Below are 20224 nucleotides of genomic sequence, written 5' to 3' on the forward strand. Positions count from 1 at the left end.
ATCACTATCTACTACCATCTCTCCGTGCTGCTGATCCCCACTATCAGTGAAATATGCTGGTAGCGCTGCTCTATGCACAACCATACTGTCTATCGTTACTGTTTGCCTTGGCCATCATCTCAGACATTTCTCAGTATCTTGCTCAAGGTAACGGTTGTAGTTAGGGTTCTTATTTTATTAACACTGCCCGTTTCTCTTCAATGTCAGCAAGAACATTTTTTCCGCGTGGTTCTAGGACTCCTCTCCTTTTTCTCCTAAGCTTGCAGCTTTTCTACTTATTTATGCTCGTACGTACACTTAGCGCGCTTCTTTTGCTGCGTGTACTAGGAATCAGTCCCTTTCTAAGCAACATCAACCTTTATCACCATCATTTCTGCGGGCGAAAGATGAAGGAGGCTCTGACAGCGTTAGCAGCGTATAGTCGTCACTACAGTAAGATCAGTAGTATAAAACGCCCTTCCTAACACCTCAAAGCCTAAGTTCCTTAAGCTAGATGTAGTATGAAAGCCATTCAAAGATCTCAGACCCACCCACTCCCCATTCCCCAAAACAGACAATTAAGAGCAAAGAAACAAGAACACTATCTCACAGAAGTAGCAAACCCACCGTAACCCCATCCCGACCCGACCCACCCCAACCACCAACACACAAGCAAACCCACCGCACCCAACGCCGCCACCAGTCCAACCGACACACCAGACCTCTCTCACGCGGCCTCAGCCATTATCCTGCGACATCATACACAGCGCAGGCGCCATGCACGCGCACACGCACAAACCACCAAACAAATAACCAATTGACACACTCACAAAGCAGCACTCACCACCATTTCCCCGCTACTAAGTCCAGCACCAGCACAAGGCGCAGACAACGGCAACACACAATTAAGCATGATGTGCGTCGTCACTGTTAGCTGCGTGTATTGAGTACCAGTTCCCTTGTAATATAATAAAGGCGGATAAAACGTTAATGCTGGGCGAAGTTGGCCGCGCTATTGGGGAACAAATGTCTGGTGCCGGTGCTAGCGCCGATGCTGGCGCTTGTGCTGGTGCTTGTGCTGGTGCTTGTGCTGTCGGAATATTCAGTCTGCTGTCTATCTGGTTTGGCTTTACGTTGGCCGTAGGTATGGCTTTTATATAGCGTAGTAGGTAGAAATGCGCGCAGGTGGATTTGGACTAAGTGGTATTATGTTGTGCCGTGGTGTACCAAACAACCATTGCCGCCACCACCGTCGCCGTCGCCGCCGGTACGATAATGGGAAGACAAAAAGAGACAGGTGACTTGTTCGTAGGCCGAGCATACAGGCCGTACGTATGCACTGATCCAGTCACTCAGTCAGACACAAAGTTCCGATTTCAGTCCCAGCTGCTATGCATGCATGCTTGCTCGCTCTGCGCCGCAAAAGAAGCGCGCGCTCAGTTCAGTGATTTGGTCTAAAGAAAAAGGTATAACACGTTTGGTAACGTAAATCCCACAACGCCGTGCCGTGCTTTGTTCGCCTACTCGCCTGTTTGCTCTCTGCCTATTTTTGCTTTTACTTTTTTAGTGTCTCTGCTCCGCGGACACGCGCGCAAATCTGGCCATTGTTGCGCAGGAAAGGTGACGGTCGCATCGTTATCGTTATTATTCAACGCCGCGCTCGTGCGCTAGAAATCGCTCGCGAGCAAGGAGGTAGATGTGCGTGCGTCCCCAGCGGAGGATACGAAGGAGGTAGTGGCATCACTCGCCGATTACCGCGCCTCGAACTGGACCATCCTGCACGCCGTTAGCGGCGTGCGCTTCGCGAAGCAAACGCTGGCGACGCGCAGAGCCCTAGCTTACCTGTTGGTGCGCTCCTTGTAGAGCACGCGGTGACCGCACTCCTTGCACAAGATGGCGTCGCCGCGGCGCAGCACGACCTTGGCGTCGCAGTCGCCGCAGATGTACTGGACGGGGCGGGCGGTGTCCTCGAAGCTGCCGGCGGCGGCTCCGGCGCCGCCGTAGGCGTTGCCGCCGGTGGTGGGGGGTTGGTAGGCTTGCGACATGGCTGGATCGAGTGTTTGCGTTGGTTGTGTGAGAGTATGGGTGTGTGGAGAGAAGGCGGGAGTGGATGGCTTGGTGGAAGAAAGTCAAAGAAGTGTCGACGGAAGCGGCAGGCGGTGAGGATGGAAAAAGATTAGAAAGCAAGGCGATAAGATAGGCTGCCGGACCCGCCACCTGCATGCGCGATGACAGGCGGTAACTGAACTTCGAGTATTTCCAAGCAACCCAACGACCTTCTCCGCTGACTACTACTGACTGATTGTCCGACTCTGCTTTTTTTCTTTTCCTTGCGCCTGTCTCTCTGTCTGTCCTTTTTTCCCTTCTCGATACCCCCCGCTCTGCTATTTTATCTAGACTTTTTCCTTGTACTTCCGTTCCTACGTCACACCTTCGCCGCCATGAGCGCCATTCTCTCCGCCGACGATCTCAACGATTTCATATCCCCTGGCGTCGCATGTATTAAACCCGTAGAGACGCTGCCCGCCAAGGCCCAGGACAGCTCGGTAGGCATTGCTTCGACTCCGTGTCCTAGCGCAAATGCCAACTAATCCTCTGCCAGAATCCGTATGAAGTCACTACCGAAGACAGCGTTGCGGCGGCAAATGCTCCGCCCGCCCAGATCTCGCTCACCGACTGTCTCGCGTGCTCCGGCTGCGTGACCTCCGCCGAAGCCGTCCTCGTCTCCCTCCAATCGCACACCGAAGTCCTGAACACGCTGGATTCGTGTCCAGAGCTGGCACCGCCGTGGCTGGCGCAAGAGCATGGGGCCGGGTTGGCGAATGGCACCCACAACGGCGTCAACGGCACGGCAGCTGGAGGCGCGATGAGCGAGGCGAAGATATTCGTGGCGAGCGTCAGTCCGCAAGCGCGCGCGAGCATCGCCGCAACGTACGGTGTCAGCGAGCGGGAGGCTGGATACATGATCGAGCAGCTCCTGAGCGGGCCGCAGGGACTGAAGAGCGGCGGCGCACATGGCAGCGGCTTCACGTGGGTCATCGACACGAACGTCGTGCGCGAAGCCACGCTGGTGCTGGCGGCAGACGAGGTTATGTCCGCGCTGGAGAATCCCTCGACGCCCAAGCCTGGGGAAGAGGGCTCCGCCTCCGCCGCACCCAAGAAGCCTATCCTCACGTCTGCCTGTCCCGGCTGGATTTGCTACGCTGAGAAGACGCATCCCTACGTGCTTCCGCACCTCTCGCGCATGAAGTCGCCCCAGGCATTAACAGGGACACTGATCAAATCCGTCCTGTATCGCAAGTACGGTATCTCCCCAAACCAGGTCTGGCACCTAGCCGTTATGCCCTGCTTCGACAAGAAGCTCGAAGCCAGCCGCTCCGAGCTCACCTCCACGGCCTGGCTTCCCTCTCAAGCACCCGAAGCCGCAACCGGCGTCCGAGACGTCGACTGCGTGATCACCGCGCGCGAGCTCCTCATGCTCGCCAGCAGCCGTAACATCCACTTCCCCTCGCTGCCACCGACCCCTCTACCTCAAACCAACACCACTGCCTTCCCGGACCCAGACCTCCACGCCTTCCTCTTTCCGCCGCCGACTTCCGCCCGCCACAGCAACGGCGGCTCCATTGCCGGCTCCTCCGGCGGCTACCTCTACCACATCATGCGCACGCTGGCCGTGCACCGTCACCCGGGCGCAACGCTGCACACGGAGCGCGGCCGCAACGCCGACGTCGTCGAGTACGTGTTGCGCGGGCCAGACGGGGCCGTACTGATCAAGAGCGCGCGCTACTACGGCTTCCGCAACATCCAGAACCTGGTGCGGCGGCTGAAGCCAGCACGGGCAAGCCGACTGCCCGGCGCCAGACCAGTTGGCGGCGCACGGCGGCCCGGCGCCAAAGCGGGCGCTGCTGCTGCGGGCGCGGCGGGCGACGCGGGCAGCGAGTACGCGTACGTCGAGGTCATGGCGTGTCCCGGAGGCTGCACGAACGGGGGCGGGCAGATCAAAGTCAGCGATCTGGCGGAAGTGCGGGCGCAGGGCGGCGCCAGCCAGCGCGAAGTCGAGGAGCAAGGCGTGCCGGCGCGGAAGCCGGGGCCGCAGGAACAAAAGGAGTGGTTGCGCCGTGTCGACGAGGCGTATTTCTCGGCCAGCAGCTCGGACGGGGAAGACGAGATGGAGATTGATAACGCGGATGTGGATATGGCGGATATCAATGCCTCGGACGCGGCTTGCGCGACTGTTGTTGAAGGGGACGGCGACGCAAAAACAAATGGCAACAGGACTTTCGAGCTTGAGCGCCCCGGCCCGAAACCGAATGGTGTTGATGGGGGGAGTGTAGGGGGAGAGGAAGAAACAGAAGACGACGCGATCAATGGCATCTCCCCCCGCCGTATCCATGCGGTCTTGGACCGCTGGGCGCAGGTCACGGGCGTGCGCGTGCAGGACCTCACGTGCACGAGTTTTAGAAAAGTCGAGAGCGATGTTGGCAAGGCGAAGAAGGCGAGTGATGTGGAGCGGGTGGCGGGGCTGGCGGGCACGGTGGGCGGTGGGTGGTAGTGTGGACGAGTCTTGGGACGTGTTTTCAGGTGTGGTTGAAGATATCGCGAGGACGGGGTGGGGTGGGGTTATGCTGTTAGCGCAGGGTGTTGGACTAAGGTGCTGCCTAGGTAGCTAGCTGCTCCTCCTGGGTATAGATGGTAGGGTTCCAGATGAGATGAGACAGACTTATGTAGTGCGAACGAATGGACAAAGAAAGAAAGATAAACGCCAACGCTCTTCCGTGACTGAGTTGCGGCTTCCTGCTCGTGCTCGTGCTGCATGGGGGTCTCGTGAGCAGAGTTGATACTCTGTGCTCTGGGATCAGGTCTTGGACAGAAGTAGGTAGGCGGGTAGGTAGCAAACTCCATGGATGATTCATCGATCCAGCTAGCTAGACCTAGATGGGGTACCTACGGTATTTACCTTCTCAAGCGGCAGAGCTAGGTAGCAACGGCCCAGACAATGATCTCGTGAGAAAGCAGTCAGTCAGTCGGCACGGCACGGCATGGCTGTCTCAACATCACCAACCAACCACCTTCAAAGAAGCAGCACAGTCACCACAGCACCTCAAACCTCAACATCCCTAAGGTACTCTTACCCGTATCCAGCCACCGCACGCACACACAGCACAACACACACCACCACCGACTAAGCAAGCAGACAGGCAAGCAAGCAACCACATCCAAACAACACGCGGAGTCTGCGCTCAACCAAACCGGTCCGGTCTGGCACAGACACTTGCCACACGCAGCCCTTCTCACCATATGATCCCAGCCCGCCCACCCAACCCCAACCCAGCCCATCCCAGCAGCGGAACCAAGCAAGCAAGCCTCCCGCGCCACACCCGCCCCATCGTCGTTTCAGCGAGAGGAGGCGGTGAGGGCGTGTGCCCTACTTTCTACTGTCTACACTACTACACACCCGATCAAGACAACAGCGAGAAGCGGGTTAGGAAAGGTCTGTGCTGTGCGCGACGGGCGTTCCAGAATCGCGCGCGCATGCTCGTGCTTGGGTGATGCGGCCTGCGAACTGCGAACTGGGATATAGGAGCGGACCCTGGAGATCTGGGTACCTAGCCTGTGCGTGTGCGTGTGCGTGTGCTTGTGCTTGTTGGGGACGTAAGTAGTTCGTGCAGAATGGCGAGGCAGTACTTCAGGGATCCCTGATACCGTGGTGCGGCAGAGCGAGGACGGGGTACTACAAGGAAGGGGTAGGGATGATGGCGCATGATATGCGTGGTGTGTGAGTGTTGTGCAGTGTGCTGTTCGCTGTCGTTGACCGGTGGGAGGGAGGCGTTTTTGAGGGAAGCCGGCGCGCGTGCTGTGCTAGGTGTGGTGCTAGAAGTTGGAAGTGGGAAGACGGCCGGTGGTTTTGGGGTCGAGCGATCGTGGCGTTATTGTCTTGTAGGCGTGGAGTGGCGTGGCGTTTTGCCTGTTTGGGGGCTTGGGCTGCTGTCCCAGCGTAGGTACGAGTAGGAGTACTGTACGGCGTAGGCCGCTGCTAATTGCTTGCTTTCATCAGCGCCTTGCCTAGCTGCTGCTGCTGCCAGTCTGTCTGGCAGCAACCCGCCCAGTCAGCACTCAGCACAAACATGTCCGGTGCTAACTAGCTACGAACTAACTACTCCGTAGACCACGCCCAGAGCAGAGTAGTCGGCAGTCAGTCCGCAAAACCCAAACCCCACAAAAACCACGCTTCACGTGTTCGTTGTCGCTTTTTCAGTCCAGTCTCATATCACTCGGCGCGCATCCGCTAACCTAGGTATCGACATATGGAACCGTCGCTACCCAACGCGGCGCAACGCAACCCCACCACCGGGGCCCCCACACGCGACTGACAAGGAAAAAGGAAAAAAGAGAGCGGAAAAAGAAAAACTAAAGGGCAAAAAAAGGGAAAACTTGCTGTCGAGCCGACCAGGACTGCGGCCACGCCATCGTAAACAGTCAACAACAAGACAAAATTACCTAGGCGATGGCGCGGCGGCGGCGGCGGCCATAGCGGCGGGCGCAGCGCCAGCCAGGCCTCCCGCCCGCCACGCCATCATGCGCTCCCCGAACCGCATTAGGCTGGCGCAGCTCGCACCGCCGCTGTTTCTGCCACAGCTTGTTGCGGATGGGCCCCAGAGCGAGGAAAGAAACGGAAGGTGTTCGTCGATGATGATGCTACTCAGGAACCTAACAGAGTTTTGCCGGCGGCGGCGGGCGGAGCGAGCGCTAGGCGCCGTCGCTCTGGAGATGTGCCTTGTGTGTGTGTGTGTGTGTGTGACTTGGATTCTGGAACCATAGTCTAAGGTAAAGTGTTATTTGCACCCAAAGCACCGCCGACATCACCACCGACGACAGACACACGACCTACGAGCATCGGGAATACGACCGACCGACGTGCTGCTGCTCCTGCTGCTATTGCTGCTGCTCCCCGCCCGCCCGCTCCGGGAACAAAAAGGAAATAAGCAGCAGGACGAGATAGATGAGCCTCTGTCTGGCATCGGCAAAGGAGCAAAATATAGCACAGCACAGCGCCGCTCTTGGCCCCGCGCGTTTTGGCTCTCCGCTGCCGAGCTCGTCGCGATTGCCGATGAAACAGCGCCGCGCCGGCTGAGGCGCGCCTCTTTTCGGCTGAGCTACGCTTTCCAGCGCCCATGGCCCGCCGTGGGTGAGGCGTCTCTCTCTCTCTCTCGGACGGTGGGGTGTCACGCCCGTCGCGGGCCCCAAATTTATTCTTCACGCCCATGCCTGGCCTTGCCACTGCCATGCGACGCGACGCGATGCGATGCACTGCGCTGCGCCGGGCCTCCTGCCGCCATGGCGGCGGGCCAACCAATCCTTCGCGCTGCGAGGGGGTGCGAGGAGGGAATATCCCTTCTGCGTGAAGAAGAACAAGAACAAGAGCGCGTGGACGAGATTGTTGATTGATTACACTGATCAGGCACGGCGATAACAGCAGAAGCAAGCAAGCAAGCAAGCAAGCAGGGGAGGCGCGTGGGCGAACGCGTCGAAAAGGCACAGGCTCGCCAAAAGCATTGGCGGCTACAGGGTGCGGCGGTGCGGTTTTACGCGTTGCGTGCTTCGTTTCCCGGAGAGTGAGTGACAGGCGCATGACTTGACCTCATTTCTTTTCTCTTTCGCCGGCCCTGTGGGCCTGTCGCTTCTCTCTCCTCGTTTTTTTGCTTTTCTGGCGGCCCGCAAACGGTCGCCTGCGCTTTAATGCATGGCGGGGCGCCCATATCACTGCCGTTAACTAACTTGTGCCTTGCCCGGACTCCGGCCACTCCCCCTCCCGGCATCCCATCCCATGCTGCTACTGCACTGCTGCAGCCTACGCCGCAAGGGGGTGTTGGGCACTGGGGTCACCGGGGTCACTGGGGACCACTGGGGCGTAGCTTGCCTGCCTGCTACCTACCTTGTTCTTTCAGTGCCCGCCAGCCTTGATGGGTTCGTTCGTTCATTCGTCCCATCGGGATCGGGGAGGGGAGGGGCGCGGCGCGCTGGGCAGACGTCGTCGCGCGGGATGCAAAAAGCAGAAACAAGACACAGGCCCTCTCGATCGGCGCCAGCAGGATCTGGGGGATATGCTCAGCCGCGCCCTGCATGCGCTGGCAAGGCACGGGGATAGATCCGCTGCGAAGGCTCATCATCAGGAGGAGCTGCGGTATGGGGCCCCGGGCAGGTGAGCAGCGGGCTGATCCCGCCGTTCGGGCGGGGAAAGACGAGGTCAGCGCTGACGTTGGATTTTGCGTTCTTGCGGACCTGTAGGTTGGGAACGATGACGTGCAGAAGGGAGGAAAGAGAGAGCCCAGCTGATGAGCATTTTGGGCCGAGGGATAGAGTTTTGGAGTGCGCGAGCTCCCTTTTTCGGGACTCGGAGCGGAGGGGCGGGCTGACATGCCGTGTCACGCAGATGGTGAGCTGAAGAAAGGCAGGTTGCATTCGTGGGGACGCGTTCGCATGTCAACGTCGACGGCGTCGGAAGACATCTCCTGAAGGTGAGGCGATGGAGCTAATGGGCCGCGAAGGATCAGGTAGGTCGAGGAGGGGCGGCTTCCCCGTCCGACGGGGGGGACTCGTCTTGTTTTTGGCGTTGCAGAATGCAAGACAGGACGCATGTACGGCCGTTACGGCGTGATACGTAAGTGTCAATTATGGTCGCATCTTGGGTTGACAGGCGGCCATGTTTCGTGGGGGATGTGCTACAGAGCACACATGATGCAGGCGGATCGCCGGTGCCTGTTCCCCTTCACTCGGGACCGAGAGGGACAAAAAGGCAGGAAACATCAAATAGAAACGCGGGATGGGCACTGCAATTACGGTGTTTTGGCTTGATGGCTTGGATTAGTTGGGGGGAGGGGAGGGGAGGCGCGGGGAGCGGGAGCGGGCGGGCTGCAAGTGAAACGGCGCAGGCCACGAGCAAGGCAAGGTCAAGGTCAGGGCGGGGCGGGAGAGGCTGGTGTCACAGCACGAGGCGATATGTCCATGATGGTACGGGCGAAGACGATGGGTTGAATTATGTCTTGCAGCAGGCATTGGAGAAAGTTTGGAGACGCAGAGGGCAGCATCAGGCTCCGACGCGCGCTGGGCGGCCGGGGCAGCGGGAGGGGGCGCTGACTCCCGCTGGCGCCGGCGTCCGGCCAATTGCGGGCACGATGCCCAAGCTAGCGTCTCAATTTCCCGGAGGCCTGGCCTTCGCGCGGGAAAAAAAAGGGGGGGCATCGTTCTCCCCCTCCCTCCCTGCGACAACGTGGCACCGAGTCACTAGGCGATAGTTAATGCGCGAGATGCTGATGCTGCTTTGCTGCTGATTGCTGCTGCTGATGCCGCTTTTGCCCAGGGGGCTCGCGCGCTGCTAGTCGATATTGTAGCAATCTCTCTCTCAATTCTTGTTGGTAGTGGCGGCGGCGGATGGAATTGTCAGAGGCAGAGAGAGAGTAGAGAGAGTGTGTGTGAGAATGAAGACTGACTGACTGACTCCATCATCCATCCATCCATCCATCCACCCATCCCATCACTCATCGCCCTTCGCACACTGACGCCTCACCGCTTCGCGTCCGTTGGCCGGCCAGCTCACTCTGCGCGCGCATTATTCTTATCCTCGGCCGCGTGCCCCCCGTGCCCCCTCACCATAGCCCGTTAATCTCGACGTCAGTGGGCCCGGTCCCTAACCAGCCCTCAGGCGAGATTGGACTTCCAGAAAGGCCGTCGAAAAGGGCTGCCCACCTGCCTCGGCGCGACTCAGGCCGCGCTCCCACGAAAATCACCGAGGGCTCCTTGGGCGAAGATCACGACGGATTCCCATCACGCTTCGGCGCGCACGCCCCAGCGCCCGCTAGAGGCAGGGCGTTGCTCCTTTTGATCGATTAAAACGAACCGACTCTCCGGCACGCCTCCCGTCTACCGTGGTCCTGGACTGTCTCCACGTTGGCCTGCAAGCCCTTTTCTAAACAGCCGCCGCACTTTTCTCTCTGTTGTTTCTTGGACCCTGATTCCCTCCCTTCACCACCGTCTCCAAGCCCAACCCCAGTCTCACTCTCTCACACACACCCACACTCACTCTCTCTCTCTCGCGCGCGTCCTTTGTTCTGCAATGAGCACGACTCCCGTATAGATTCAATCCCACCTCCCCCCCCTCCCCCCCAGTTCCGCCCGCCGCTTTTTTTCCCCCTCCCGCAGCTGCCGTCCGGCTGGTGAGTTGTCCCCCGTGCCAAGACCCGAGCCACGTCCCCGAGTTGACTCGGATAGCTTCCCTCCACCCTCATAATCCCGACTGCTCTCACCAAGGCCGCTTCCGAGCAGCCCAGCATGACGGTTGCTTACGACTCCTCCTATCGGGGCTGGTCTTCCGGTTCCCACAACGCCGCTTGCCTGGAAGACAAGTTCGAAGTCCTCAAGGATGTCGGCGACGGGAGCTTCGGTAGCGTCTCGCTGGCACGTGTGCGAAGCGCAGGCGCTCACATTGCACGGAGAGGCACCCTGGTATGCGCTCTCCCGCCGCCTCACCACGCGTTAACCTGCCCCCTAACCGTCCCTGCAGGTTGCTATCAAGACGATGAAGAAGTCGTTTGACAACTTCAACCACTGCCTGGAGCTCAGAGAGGTCATCTTCCTGCGATCATTACCTAACCACCCGCACCTCGTTCCTGCCCTGGACATCTTCCTGGACCCCATGACCAAGAAGCTCCACATTGCCATGGAGTACATGGACGGCAACCTCTACCAGCTCATGAAGGCCCGGGACCACAAGAGGCTCGACTGCTCGACCGTCAAGAGCATCCTTTTCCAGATCATCTCCGGCCTGGAGCACATCCACGAACACAACTTCTTCCACCGCGACATCAAGCCCGAAAACATCCTCGTCTCCACCTCCGCCCCGGACACCGGCAACGCCTTCAAGCGCTACTCCTCGCTCGTCACCCCGCCCTCGACCCCGCCCTCGTACACCATCAAGATCGCCGACTTTGGTCTCGCAAGAGAAACCCACTCGAAACTGCCGTTCACGACCTACGTATCGACCCGTTGGTACCGCGCCCCCGAGGTCCTGCTGAGGGCCGGAGAGTACTCGGCGCCCGTCGACATTTGGGCGATTGGCGCCATGGCGGTGGAGATTGCTACGTTGAAGCCGCTGTTCCCCGGTGGCAATGAGGTGGATCAGGTTTGGAGGGTGTGTGAGATCATGGGCAGCCCGGGCAGCTGGGTCAACAAGCATGGTTCCAAGGTCGGAGGCGGCGAATGGAAGGATGGCGTCAGGTTAGCCCAGAAGTTGGGCTTCTCGTTCCCCAAGGTAATTTCGGCAGCTCGCTTGAAATCTACCTGACACTAACAACGTTGCAGATGGCGCCCCACGCCATGGACACGATCCTGCAGTCGCCTGAGTGGCCTGCGAGCTTGGCGAACTTCGTCACTTGGTGTCTGATGTGGGATCCCAAGCACCGCCCGACGTCGACACAGGCGTTGTGCCACGAATTTTTCCAAGACGCCGTCGACCCCCTCCGCCCCAAGTCGTCTGCATCGCGCTTCCTCGGTCGCAAGCACTCCGACATTAGCAGCACCGCTTCCGGTAAGGAGTCCGGCACCGAGAGTTTGACATCCAAGACGTCGTCGTGGTTCCGCAAGTCGCTAGTGGCGCGGGATAGTGCGCCGGCGGTGCCACAGCATAACGGCGGTTCGCAGACGCTCTCGCCTCGCCCTTCGCCGCAGAACGCCAACACCTCGGATCCCACGATCCTGACCAAGCAACGGCCGAATGCGGCTAAGAGGGCGACGTGGACCAACGGCGTCACGAGCAACGGTGCGCCCATTCCGATACTACCCTCGATCAAGCCGATCTCGCCCCTTGCGGACACGGCGGCTGCGCAATCGAATCAGAGGGCAGGAGAGGATGAGAGGGCGTCGAAGAAGATTGGCAGGCAATTGTCGCTGGCGTCGCATGGCAACCACTATGCGGACCTTCACAGGCAAGAGGCGGAGCGCGCGTTGAACGGCGGTGGTCTTGCATCGCCGTCGAATCCTTTCAAGGAGGGCTTCTTCTCGCATCTCCGCAAGCGTGCGAGGAGGCTATCTGGCCGCTACAACAGCGGCCCTCCTTCGCCCGCCGACGACATCGAGGCCAGCACCGCCTGCCTTCCTTGGGGCAGCAGCAACAGCAACCGTCACTCGATGAACAACATGAACGTCGACCCCCCTCCTGCGCCTACTTCGAATCCTCAGTCCGACTTTGCGGAGATGGACAAGGCTCTGCAGCACGTGCGGTATAGCCTGGAAACCATGTCGCCCGCTCCTGCTGCCACCGCGAAAACTACTCCTCGCGTCGCCAGCAATCCCATGCTCAAGCGTCACCATTCGCTGCCTCACGGCGGTGGAGGAGGAGGAGAAGGCAGTCTCCGCGGCCCCATCTCGAGTAGGACCCGCAAGGCTCTGCAGCAGCAGACGAACCCGCCGGCTCGCTACGAGACGCCCAACGAGGAGGAGGAGCTGCTCGACGAGGCATTAACTGCGGCGCAAAAGGCTGCCAAGCGGATGGTCAGGCAAGATCAAGCTGCGCAGGAAGCTGTGCGGCCCTCGTTGCAGCAGACTACCTCGGATGGCTACCCTGCAGCGTCGTACCTGACGCCCTCGCCGTCGGCAAATCGCAACGGAGTGGGCTTTGGGCAGGGCGATTACACCTCGACCCCGTCGAAGCCCGTCGACATTGCGAAGCCCCAACGGGCCTCGAACAACGACCCTAAGTGGCCGACTCCACCGTACGACGAAAACGAGTGGGCGGCCGCGGCCGCGGCAAGCATCTTCGCCGCACAAGCCGCGTACCGGTGATAGCGCTTCTCCGATAGCGGAACACGCCTTCTATTCCCGGACCTTTGTTACCTCTTTGCACATACGATAATTATTGTAATGGATCGATGGCGATCGTAAAAAAAGAAGAAAAAGAGAAAAGACAACTCCTCCCCCCCACCCCGCCTACCACACATTCTTACTCACTCACTCTCACACACCATCCACACCATCTTTGGCGGCCGCGGCTAAGCGGAGGCTTGATACCAAAAGGTTACGAAGCCCCGCGACACGTGTTCCTCGCGCAGAGGGACATCCGTCAGGAACGGATCGGGGGGAGGAGTCCACCCACCACCTCAAAACGGAAGGAGCAGGGAGCATTTCGGCGTTTGGGCGGGCGACGGCGTTTTTTTGTTTTCTGGCTTCAGGACCCCGGTCGGTCGGGTCGACAGGGGGGTCCTGGATGCTGCCATCATCACCACCACCATCATCATCACCACTACGACCACGCACCTCACCACCACCACCTTCGCTGCCGCGCCATCTTCCTTGCCGCCATCTCCGTTTTTCGATTTTCTGCATCTGCGGCATCGCGACGGGGTGCGTCGCCATTTCGATGCCGTTGGCGTTGCCGTCGCTGTCGCCTTACTCGCCGCCCTCTGTGGCGTGATTTTGACCTGGGATTTGTATCTTTTTTTTCTTTTCCTCTCTCACCACCTACCGCCGCTTCTCTTTTTTTTTATTTATATTTCTTCTGTGTGACATTCTCGGCAAGCAAGCGAACAAAGAATCGGGCGGCTCAACTTTGCTTCTTTCGTCTTCGTTTTCTTCATTACGGTGTTGTTGGTGCGCTGCACAGATATCAATCATCGCATTCGGTGTCAGGGATGGGGTTTCTTCCTACTACTTACTACTACTTACTCTCGTCGAGGGAGTCGGATCGGCTTATTTTTCCTTTTTATTTTTGACTATCTACTATCTACTACCAGGGCGGCAGGGACGGGACAGGATACTTTTTGCTGGGAAACACTTGCCTTGCTTGCTTGCTTACTGCTTTTTGACTGCGTTGCTTTGCTTGCGTTGCCTTGCGTTGCGTTGCTTGTTTTGCGTGGTTTTCCGCGCACATACGCGCGCTATTATTTGCGCCTTGCACTGCACACACTCACTTCATACCCGCTTGCTCGGCATCGGCTTACTACACTACACTACACTACACACTACTGAGAGAGCCTCCTTTGTTCGTTTTATTTTGTTTTGTCATCTTGGCGCCGCTGCCGCTACCCGTCGTTGCCGTTGCCGACGCCATTGCGCTGTCTGGCTGCCGTGTGCGCGCGCACATACACACTGCGCACGTTCGCGGTGGGCATGCAGCGCACGAGCTCGCGCACTATGCATGCGGGCGGGCGCGCGCGCTGGCGGGTTGGCTGGCCGCTGCCTCCACACACCTTTTACCATTTCATACTATTTTCTTGTCGTTTTTTTTATTATTGTTGTTTGTTTTGCTGTTCTTTGCTGTTCGCTTCATACCCCCAAGACCGACGGCGCTGTTATACTGTTGCCGTTGTCCTGTTCAGTTCAATTCAGTCCAGTCCAGTTCACGTCGAATTCAGCTGGCTATGTCCACGCGCGATTGCTTGCTTGTTCGCTTGATTGACACCTTGTCTGTCTATAAGCATATACATAATGGTTGTTTATATTATTGTACTAGAGGGTTTCTGGTTGGTTGGTTGGGTGGTGGTGGAGTGGGTGCGGGGCCCATGTGCGGATCATACACGTATGTAAGGACAAGGACATAGGCATGCCTAGAAGGGTAAGTGAGCGGGGGTGGGAGGTGGTGTTTGTTGTGCGTACAACTGGATGGCGAGTGGAGGGACGGCGGTAGTGGCGTGGCGTGATGGGCGGGGGTGGGTGTGTTGTGCTGTGGAGTGTGGAGGGTCGGCGGCTGCGTGCTGGCTGATTAGCTGACGGGCTTGCTTGGGCTGGGCTGGTTGGCTGGTCGCGCGCGTGCTCGCCGTGCTAGTCGTCGTGCTAGGAGAATTTTTTTTTTTGTAGATGGATGATGCGTGCGTGCCTTGGGCGCGGGGTGGGTGTGGGGAGGTTCGTCGATGGGCAGACAGGGTGCGAGTGGTGTTAATTGTTAATAACGATTGGCTTGATGGCTGATAGATACATAGTACTGTACATACGGATACACTTATTACTTAGTATAGTAGATTATTGCTTATTAGATTTTTACACTTTATTGGTTGTTACGCTAGTGCTCAGTGTGTCTTGTGTTTGTGCGTGTTTGTAGTATGGGATATATTGCGATGGTGACGGTGATGGTGATATTGGTGTTGGTGTTGGTGGATGCGGGGAAGGCAGGCAGGCAGGTAGGTACTTTCCCTTTTCGTCTTTGCCTTCATCTTTCCCTTCCTTCCAATTTCTCACCAGTTCCTCACGTTCCGCTCTATCCGCTCCCTTCTCTAGTCTTTCTCCTTTCTTGCGTCTTTTTCTCTCTCAAGAGCTCGCCCCTCAGCCTACCAAGCTTCCGCAACCGCTTATTACAATGGATGCAGTGAATCTGCACGTCCTTACCCCTGTGTACCCCGCCTGGGCTCCCGCCTCATCTACATTGCGAGTGGAGCGGCAGATCGCAGGTGCCATTGTTCTTGCCGACCTGGTCAGTGACAAGTAGGCAGTGCTGCTGCTGCTGCTGCCTGGCGGAGAAAAGGAGCGCCGAGCAAAGGGGCGATGAGCTGCAGTCGTGAAGAGAGATTGTAATACGAAATGGCAAGACTGATGTACTAAATGATGATAGGCACGAGTGACGCTGAGATTGAGCAATGGAAAAAGACACCAGCCGACAGAGACGTCTCCCAGGCAATGAGATTCCTCAACTTACGCGCGCGCAAAGTCCATTGAGGCTCACTTCAACCCCCCGATCTACCTCCCCTTTCTCCAGATCACCCTATGTCGAAAGTCCATCAATCAATCCATCACAGCCCTCCCCCCACTGCCATACCCACCTACCCGGAGACGGGCCTCCCTCAACACACTGCCGACCCCAACCAAGCATGCCGACAAGACGGCATCACATGTCTTGCCGCGGCGAAGGTGGCGCCCACCGCACCACGGCGCGCAGACCACGCGCCGGGCAGCAAAACGCGCGCAGCGAACCCAGCACACCGCCCCTCTGGAGCAAAGGCGAGGCCAGAGCGGTCTTCAAACAAATCGAAACAAAACGATGGAGCCGAGTCTCGGGGCCGGCGCGGAAGTTTCTCGAAGGGCGCCGTGCGACAGCGACGGCGTCTGCGACGGTCAGGTTCTGCTGCGACGCTGTGAGGCTGTGGGTGAAGTGCGTCTGCGGATGTCTGTGACGGCGGTGACGGACGGGGACCGCTGCCCGCGCTGCCGCCACACCGCCTCTAGCCACCGTCTTTCTTTTCGCACTCCACGGAACCTATCCAGCTCCCCGTTTTTGCACCCATGGCCGCTGGCGATTCGATCTCTAAACTCGCAGGCTGGTAAGCAAGCAGCCAAACAGGCAATGTGAACCAGGCAGGCAGCCCAGGGACCGCAGGCCCGCAGCGCCGCCCGTCCACCCGCTGCGCACTGACGCACAGCCCAGCACAGCGTCCCCGCAAACAAACAAACGCGTTCGCCGCAGGGAAAAAAAAGTCGCTGAGAGAAAAAAAAACTTCGAGAAAAAAGGTTGAGGAGAACAGGGTGAAACAGAAAACCGGAGCCCCATTGTCGCAGGCGCAGCACAGCAGCTCCACCGCCACGCCCACGCGTGGCTCGTCGTCGTCTTCTTCCTTCTTCCGACGATGTCGTCGGGCGCTGCTGCCGTTCTCGTTGCCGCAGCAGCTCTACTTCCGTAGCTAATGTACGATGACTATTGATTATCGAATGCTTATTGCATAAGGCTACATACGTCAGGTCAGGTACCTACCTGGCGCTCCTCCGACCGCAACCGCGTTAGGAAGCGGCACGGCCGATCGCCTGCCCTTCTCCGCCTGGCTGCTGGCTAGCTGCCGTTTCTGCTAACGCGGCTTGCCACTTGGAGACGCGAGCTGCCGCTTCGAGATGCGAGATCCGCTGCTGCTGCTGCTGGGCAAGGGCAAGAAGGGCCAGGGCAGGGCAAGAAGGGCAAGGGCAAGGTAGGGCAGGGCCACGGGCAGAATGGCAGAGCGGCTGCGCGCACCGCGGCGCGGCTTAAGCAGCGCATACTGCCACGTCTTTTCTGCTGTTGCTGCTGCTGTTGGGCGGTCTCGTCTCGTCTCGTCTCGTCTCGTCGCATCGCGTGTCGCTATCCCGCCTCCACTTCCGCTTCTTCTTCTTCTTCTTCTTCTTCTTCTTCTTCTTCTTCTTCTTCTGTGCGTGCACCCTTGCGTGCATGCATGCTTTGCGGGTCACCTGCTCGCTGCTGGGGCTAACTCGCTTTGTATATCCGTCGTCTGTCTCCACTTCTTCTGTTTCCGCTAAGGGAGTTGGCTGGCTAGTTACTGACGTATGTACGTGGTATGGATGGATGTGAGAGCAGCGGCTACGCCGCGTGGCAGGGTAAGATTGCGCGCTCCCTGCATTGGCATTAGGCATTAGGCATTAGGCATTAGGCATTAGGCATTAGGCATTAGGCATTAGGGAGGGCGTGTACACTGTAAACAAACGGGCATGCTAACTACGTGGTATGCTGTCTCTAGGTAGGTAGGTACGTGGTAGGTAGGTCTCTTCTAATCGCCATCAATAACATCATCAATCATCAATCATCAATCATCAACCTGCCTGCCTGCCTGCCTGCCCGCCCGTTCGTTCGCTCGTTCGTCCGCCGCTCGTTCACGCACGCATGCATGCATCTATCCGTCCGCCCTAAGTGCCTAGGTAGTACCCGCGCCCTGTCACACCTGCCACCCCGTCGCGGGTTGTGGTTGTCTAGCGCCCGATGGCCGTTTTCGCCAAACCCGCGTTTGCGTTGCGTTTGGGTTGTGTTGTGTTGTGTTTGCTAGTTATGGGTGTGCGTTTGTAGGGTGGGGGAGTTGCCCTACATACCCTCCCCCACCCTTGGGTCCGGGTTGCTTGTCTTCTTGCCCTTTGGCCTTAGTTCTTTGCCCTTGACGGAGGGTATGGGCATGGGTATCGAGGGAGGGGGCTTACGGTACCCTACCCTATGCTACGCTACGCTACCCCCTGCTGCTACATAGTCTGATCTAGGACTTTGTCTAGGTCCAGGTCTTTTGCTGTCCGTCCTAGCTGGTCCTGTACATACGGGCATGCGTCTTGGTGTCTGTATTGAAGTGGAAGCGGAAGTATCTATAGTCCGAACGCCCTGCTGTTAGTACGTCTGGCGTCTCGTTTTGGACAGGTAGACTGCCAGTGTTGCTGGTTTGGGAGTGCGAGGCATGTGTTTGTATTCTTAGGTTTGGTGCCCTGGTCTTAGTATTGCTGGATTGGGGCACGCACTTCCGTACGAGGAGCTATAGTCTCGCTGCCCTGGCGTTACTGCTGCTGTTTTTGCGCGAGGGTTGCTTGTTTTGGGAGGGGAGGGCGTGTGGGGATGTATTCTTAAGTTTGCTGCCCTGTTCTTAACGCTGCTGTTTTCGCGCGCGAGGGCTGCTTGTTTGGGAGGGGCGAGTACGGATATGGACGTAAACAATAGCTTTGGGGCCTGGCGCTAGCTCGTATGTTCGCATGCCCGCACGCTTGCATTGACTTTGACTTTGACATTGGCACTGACACAGGCATTGACACAGGCATTGACGCCCGCGTTGGCGTTACCCAGGCGCTAAAACACACCCGTTCGTTCATTGACGTCGTCGGCCGCCGATACAATCTGTACGTGGTGTGCTAGCGGCAACGGCGAACGCTGCCACGCCATAGCAGCGTCTATCCGGATCTGGCCGATCGGGGTGCTGGGTGGGACGGTGGAGCGCGGTGGTGGGTGCTGTCTTGCGCTGCTTTGCGCTTGCTCTAGCTCTGTTGGGTAGGTATGCACGCCCACTGCTGTCTAGCTTGCACGCAGCTCATCAGCAGCTCGGCTCGGCTGGGTGGAGTCCTCGTGATGTCCTAGCCTGCATGTGGGCAATGGTGGTGCTGGTGCTGGTGGTGGCAGGGCGCGCTTGGACTGCTCTGCTGCTTCCCCCTCCGTGCTAATTGCGAATATGGACTGCGGTTCACTCATCATTAATTCTGCCCGGGGGGCTGGGGATGGGGGATGGGGGGCTGGGGGCTGGGCTGGGCTGGGCTGGGCTGAGCTGCGTTGGGTCGGGTCGGGTTGGGTTGGTCTGTGTGCGGCGCTGTGCTGTGTGGACTGGGCGGCGGCGCTGCTGCTGCTGGCCAGCGCAGCGGAGCGGAGCTCTGCACGCTCGCTCGCTCGCTCGCACGTCCCGTCGATGTCCTGGCCTTGTGGGGTGCGCGCGGTAGGAGCGGGAAGGGCGGCGGGATTGCTGGACCGTGGGAGGCGCGCGGGAGGGCGTGCGTGTGTTGGTGCGCGGGTAGGGCAGATGGGGCGGCCGCATGGGGGCGGTTTTTGCTGTGGGCGTGCTTGGGTGGTGGCGGGTTTACGCGCTGCTGGGATGGGGAGGAGGAAGGTGGATGTGGATATACGGAGAAGAGAGGAAAATGTTGGTGGTGGTGGCTTTCGTTTTTTGTTTGGTGTGATAGTGTTTTTGGCTGGTTTTGATGGTGGAGTTCACGCTGTGTGCGGTATGCCATGTGAAGATGGTTAAATAGTAGACGCGAGAAAAGACGGAACGGATATGTACTAGAGAGGAGAGGAAGGAAAAAGAGGAGGATGGAGCAGTATATATATAGTTTGATCAAAGGTAAGTAGCGTGAATATCTTAACCATCTTACCGTTTAAGGATCTTTATTTAACTATCTTATACTATTGATATTACTATTACCAACAAATCGCCACGGTAATCCTTTCACTCAGAGACATGCGCCCCGAAGGGGGTGAAGTCTGATAAAAACGATATGTCGCAGTGAGATGGTTGTAATGGTAAAGGCAAGAATAGTACGCACAGGAGCGAAGAGAGTAATATGAGCTTTTTATAGCAATATATTGTGTTCGTTCGAAGATTATAACTTCATAAGTATGTATAATGAAGTATAGTAAACATCACGTTTCCTCTACTCCCGACTCATTCACCTTCAACCTAACTAAGTAAGGAACCACAACCTATAAAGATTGTCCGTATTTCATATCATCAACGAAATCGTTAACGCTGGAATCGCGAATGTGGTCCTCGTTACGCAGAGAAAGGGATCAGAGTGTTTCAACGAGGAAGCAGTGCCAATTTATATACACGAGAGGCTCCAATTCCAAATCATATCCTCCATTGTCACCAGATGGACGCACTCCACTCGATTCAAGATCTACAAACAAATCATCAAAAGCTATGATATCTACTGTAAAGCAAAACGCAAGCACTCTCCTCACGACAAACGCATTCTTGCTTGCGTATAAAAC

The 20224-nt window shown here is 57.9% G+C and overlaps 7 protein-coding genes across 7 annotated transcripts; 3 read left to right on the forward strand and 4 right to left on the reverse strand.

Moving 5' to 3' along the window:
* Window positions 1–1005: 1005 nt before the first annotated feature.
* K452DRAFT_356170 (uncharacterized protein) lies at window positions 1006–4806 on the forward strand (the record flags this gene model as incomplete). The annotated part of the gene is made up of 9 exons (XM_033546024.1): window positions 1006–1123; window positions 1165–1246; window positions 1292–1307; window positions 1328–1464; window positions 1547–1677; window positions 1715–1773; window positions 1809–2064; window positions 2377–2525; window positions 2582–4806. 9 exons carry the CDS (start codon window positions 1006–1008, stop codon window positions 4529–4531), a joined length of 2898 nt encoding a protein of 965 aa, XP_033401506.1. The 3' UTR covers window positions 4532–4806.
* Window positions 4807–6529: 1723 nt separating this feature from the next.
* Window positions 6530–7774, reverse strand: K452DRAFT_125663 (uncharacterized protein). Its single transcript, XM_033535228.1, has one exon. The coding sequence runs from the start codon at window positions 7607–7609 to the stop codon at window positions 6800–6802; it is 810 nt and encodes a 269-aa protein (XP_033401507.1). The 5' UTR covers window positions 7610–7774; the 3' UTR covers window positions 6530–6799.
* On the reverse strand, window positions 7758–8526 carry K452DRAFT_125660 (uncharacterized protein). The gene has a single exon (XM_033535227.1). It carries the CDS (start codon window positions 8394–8396, stop codon window positions 7905–7907), a length of 492 nt encoding a protein of 163 aa, XP_033401508.1. The 5' UTR covers window positions 8397–8526; the 3' UTR covers window positions 7758–7904.
* Window positions 8527–10305: 1779 nt separating this feature from the next.
* Window positions 10306–12813, forward strand: K452DRAFT_324655 (uncharacterized protein; the record flags this gene model as incomplete). Its single annotated transcript, XM_033544719.1, has 3 exons — window positions 10306–10479; window positions 10538–11284; window positions 11335–12813. 3 exons carry the CDS (start codon window positions 10306–10308, stop codon window positions 12811–12813), a joined length of 2400 nt encoding a protein of 799 aa, XP_033401509.1.
* A 2852-nt stretch (window positions 12814–15665) lies between these two features.
* Window positions 15666–16685, forward strand: K452DRAFT_125711 (uncharacterized protein). The gene is made up of 2 exons (XM_033535229.1): window positions 15666–16277; window positions 16382–16685. The coding sequence occupies exons 1-2, from the start codon at window positions 15998–16000 to the stop codon at window positions 16636–16638; spliced, it is 537 nt and encodes a 178-aa protein (XP_033401510.1). The 5' UTR covers window positions 15666–15997; the 3' UTR covers window positions 16639–16685.
* Window positions 16686–16881: 196 nt separating this feature from the next.
* K452DRAFT_125713 (uncharacterized protein) lies at window positions 16882–17525 on the reverse strand. Its single transcript, XM_033535230.1, has one exon. The coding sequence runs from the start codon at window positions 17350–17352 to the stop codon at window positions 16969–16971; it is 384 nt and encodes a 127-aa protein (XP_033401511.1). The 5' UTR covers window positions 17353–17525; the 3' UTR covers window positions 16882–16968.
* A 1357-nt stretch (window positions 17526–18882) lies between these two features.
* K452DRAFT_284182 (uncharacterized protein) lies at window positions 18883–19632 on the reverse strand (the record flags this gene model as incomplete). Its single annotated transcript, XM_033539906.1, has 1 exon — window positions 18883–19632. A coding segment is annotated over exon 1 (341 nt), but the record flags the coding sequence as incomplete, so codon positions are not given.
* Window positions 19633–20224: the final 592 nt, after the last annotated feature.

This window comes from Aplosporella prunicola (genome assembly GCF_010093885.1).
Source record: "Aplosporella prunicola CBS 121167 unplaced genomic scaffold K452scaffold_4, whole genome shotgun sequence".
Classification (NCBI taxonomy): domain Eukaryota; kingdom Fungi; phylum Ascomycota; class Dothideomycetes; order Botryosphaeriales; family Aplosporellaceae; genus Aplosporella; species Aplosporella prunicola.

What these genes read in the sequence shown, in the direction of transcription:
- K452DRAFT_125663 (XM_033535228.1), bottom strand. Translation starts at nt 7,609, where the DNA reads ATGCGCCTGTCACTCACTCTCCGGGAAACGAAGCACGCAACGCGTAAA.
- K452DRAFT_125660 (XM_033535227.1), bottom strand. Translation starts at nt 8,396, where the DNA reads ATGTCAGCCCGCCCCTCCGCTCCGAGTCCCGAAAAAGGGAGCTCGCGC.
- K452DRAFT_125713 (XM_033535230.1), bottom strand. Translation starts at nt 17,352, where the DNA reads ATGCCTAATGCCAATGCAGGGAGCGCGCAATCTTACCCTGCCACGCGG.
- K452DRAFT_125711 (XM_033535229.1), top strand. Translation starts at nt 15,998, where the DNA reads ATGGAGCCGAGTCTCGGGGCCGGCGCGGAAGTTTCTCGAAGGGCGCCG. An exon ending in ATCTCTAAACTCGCAGGCTG is followed by an intron (nt 16,278 to 16,381) that starts GTAAGCAAGCAG and finishes CGCACAGCCCAG; the next exon opens with CACAGCGTCCCCGCAAACAA.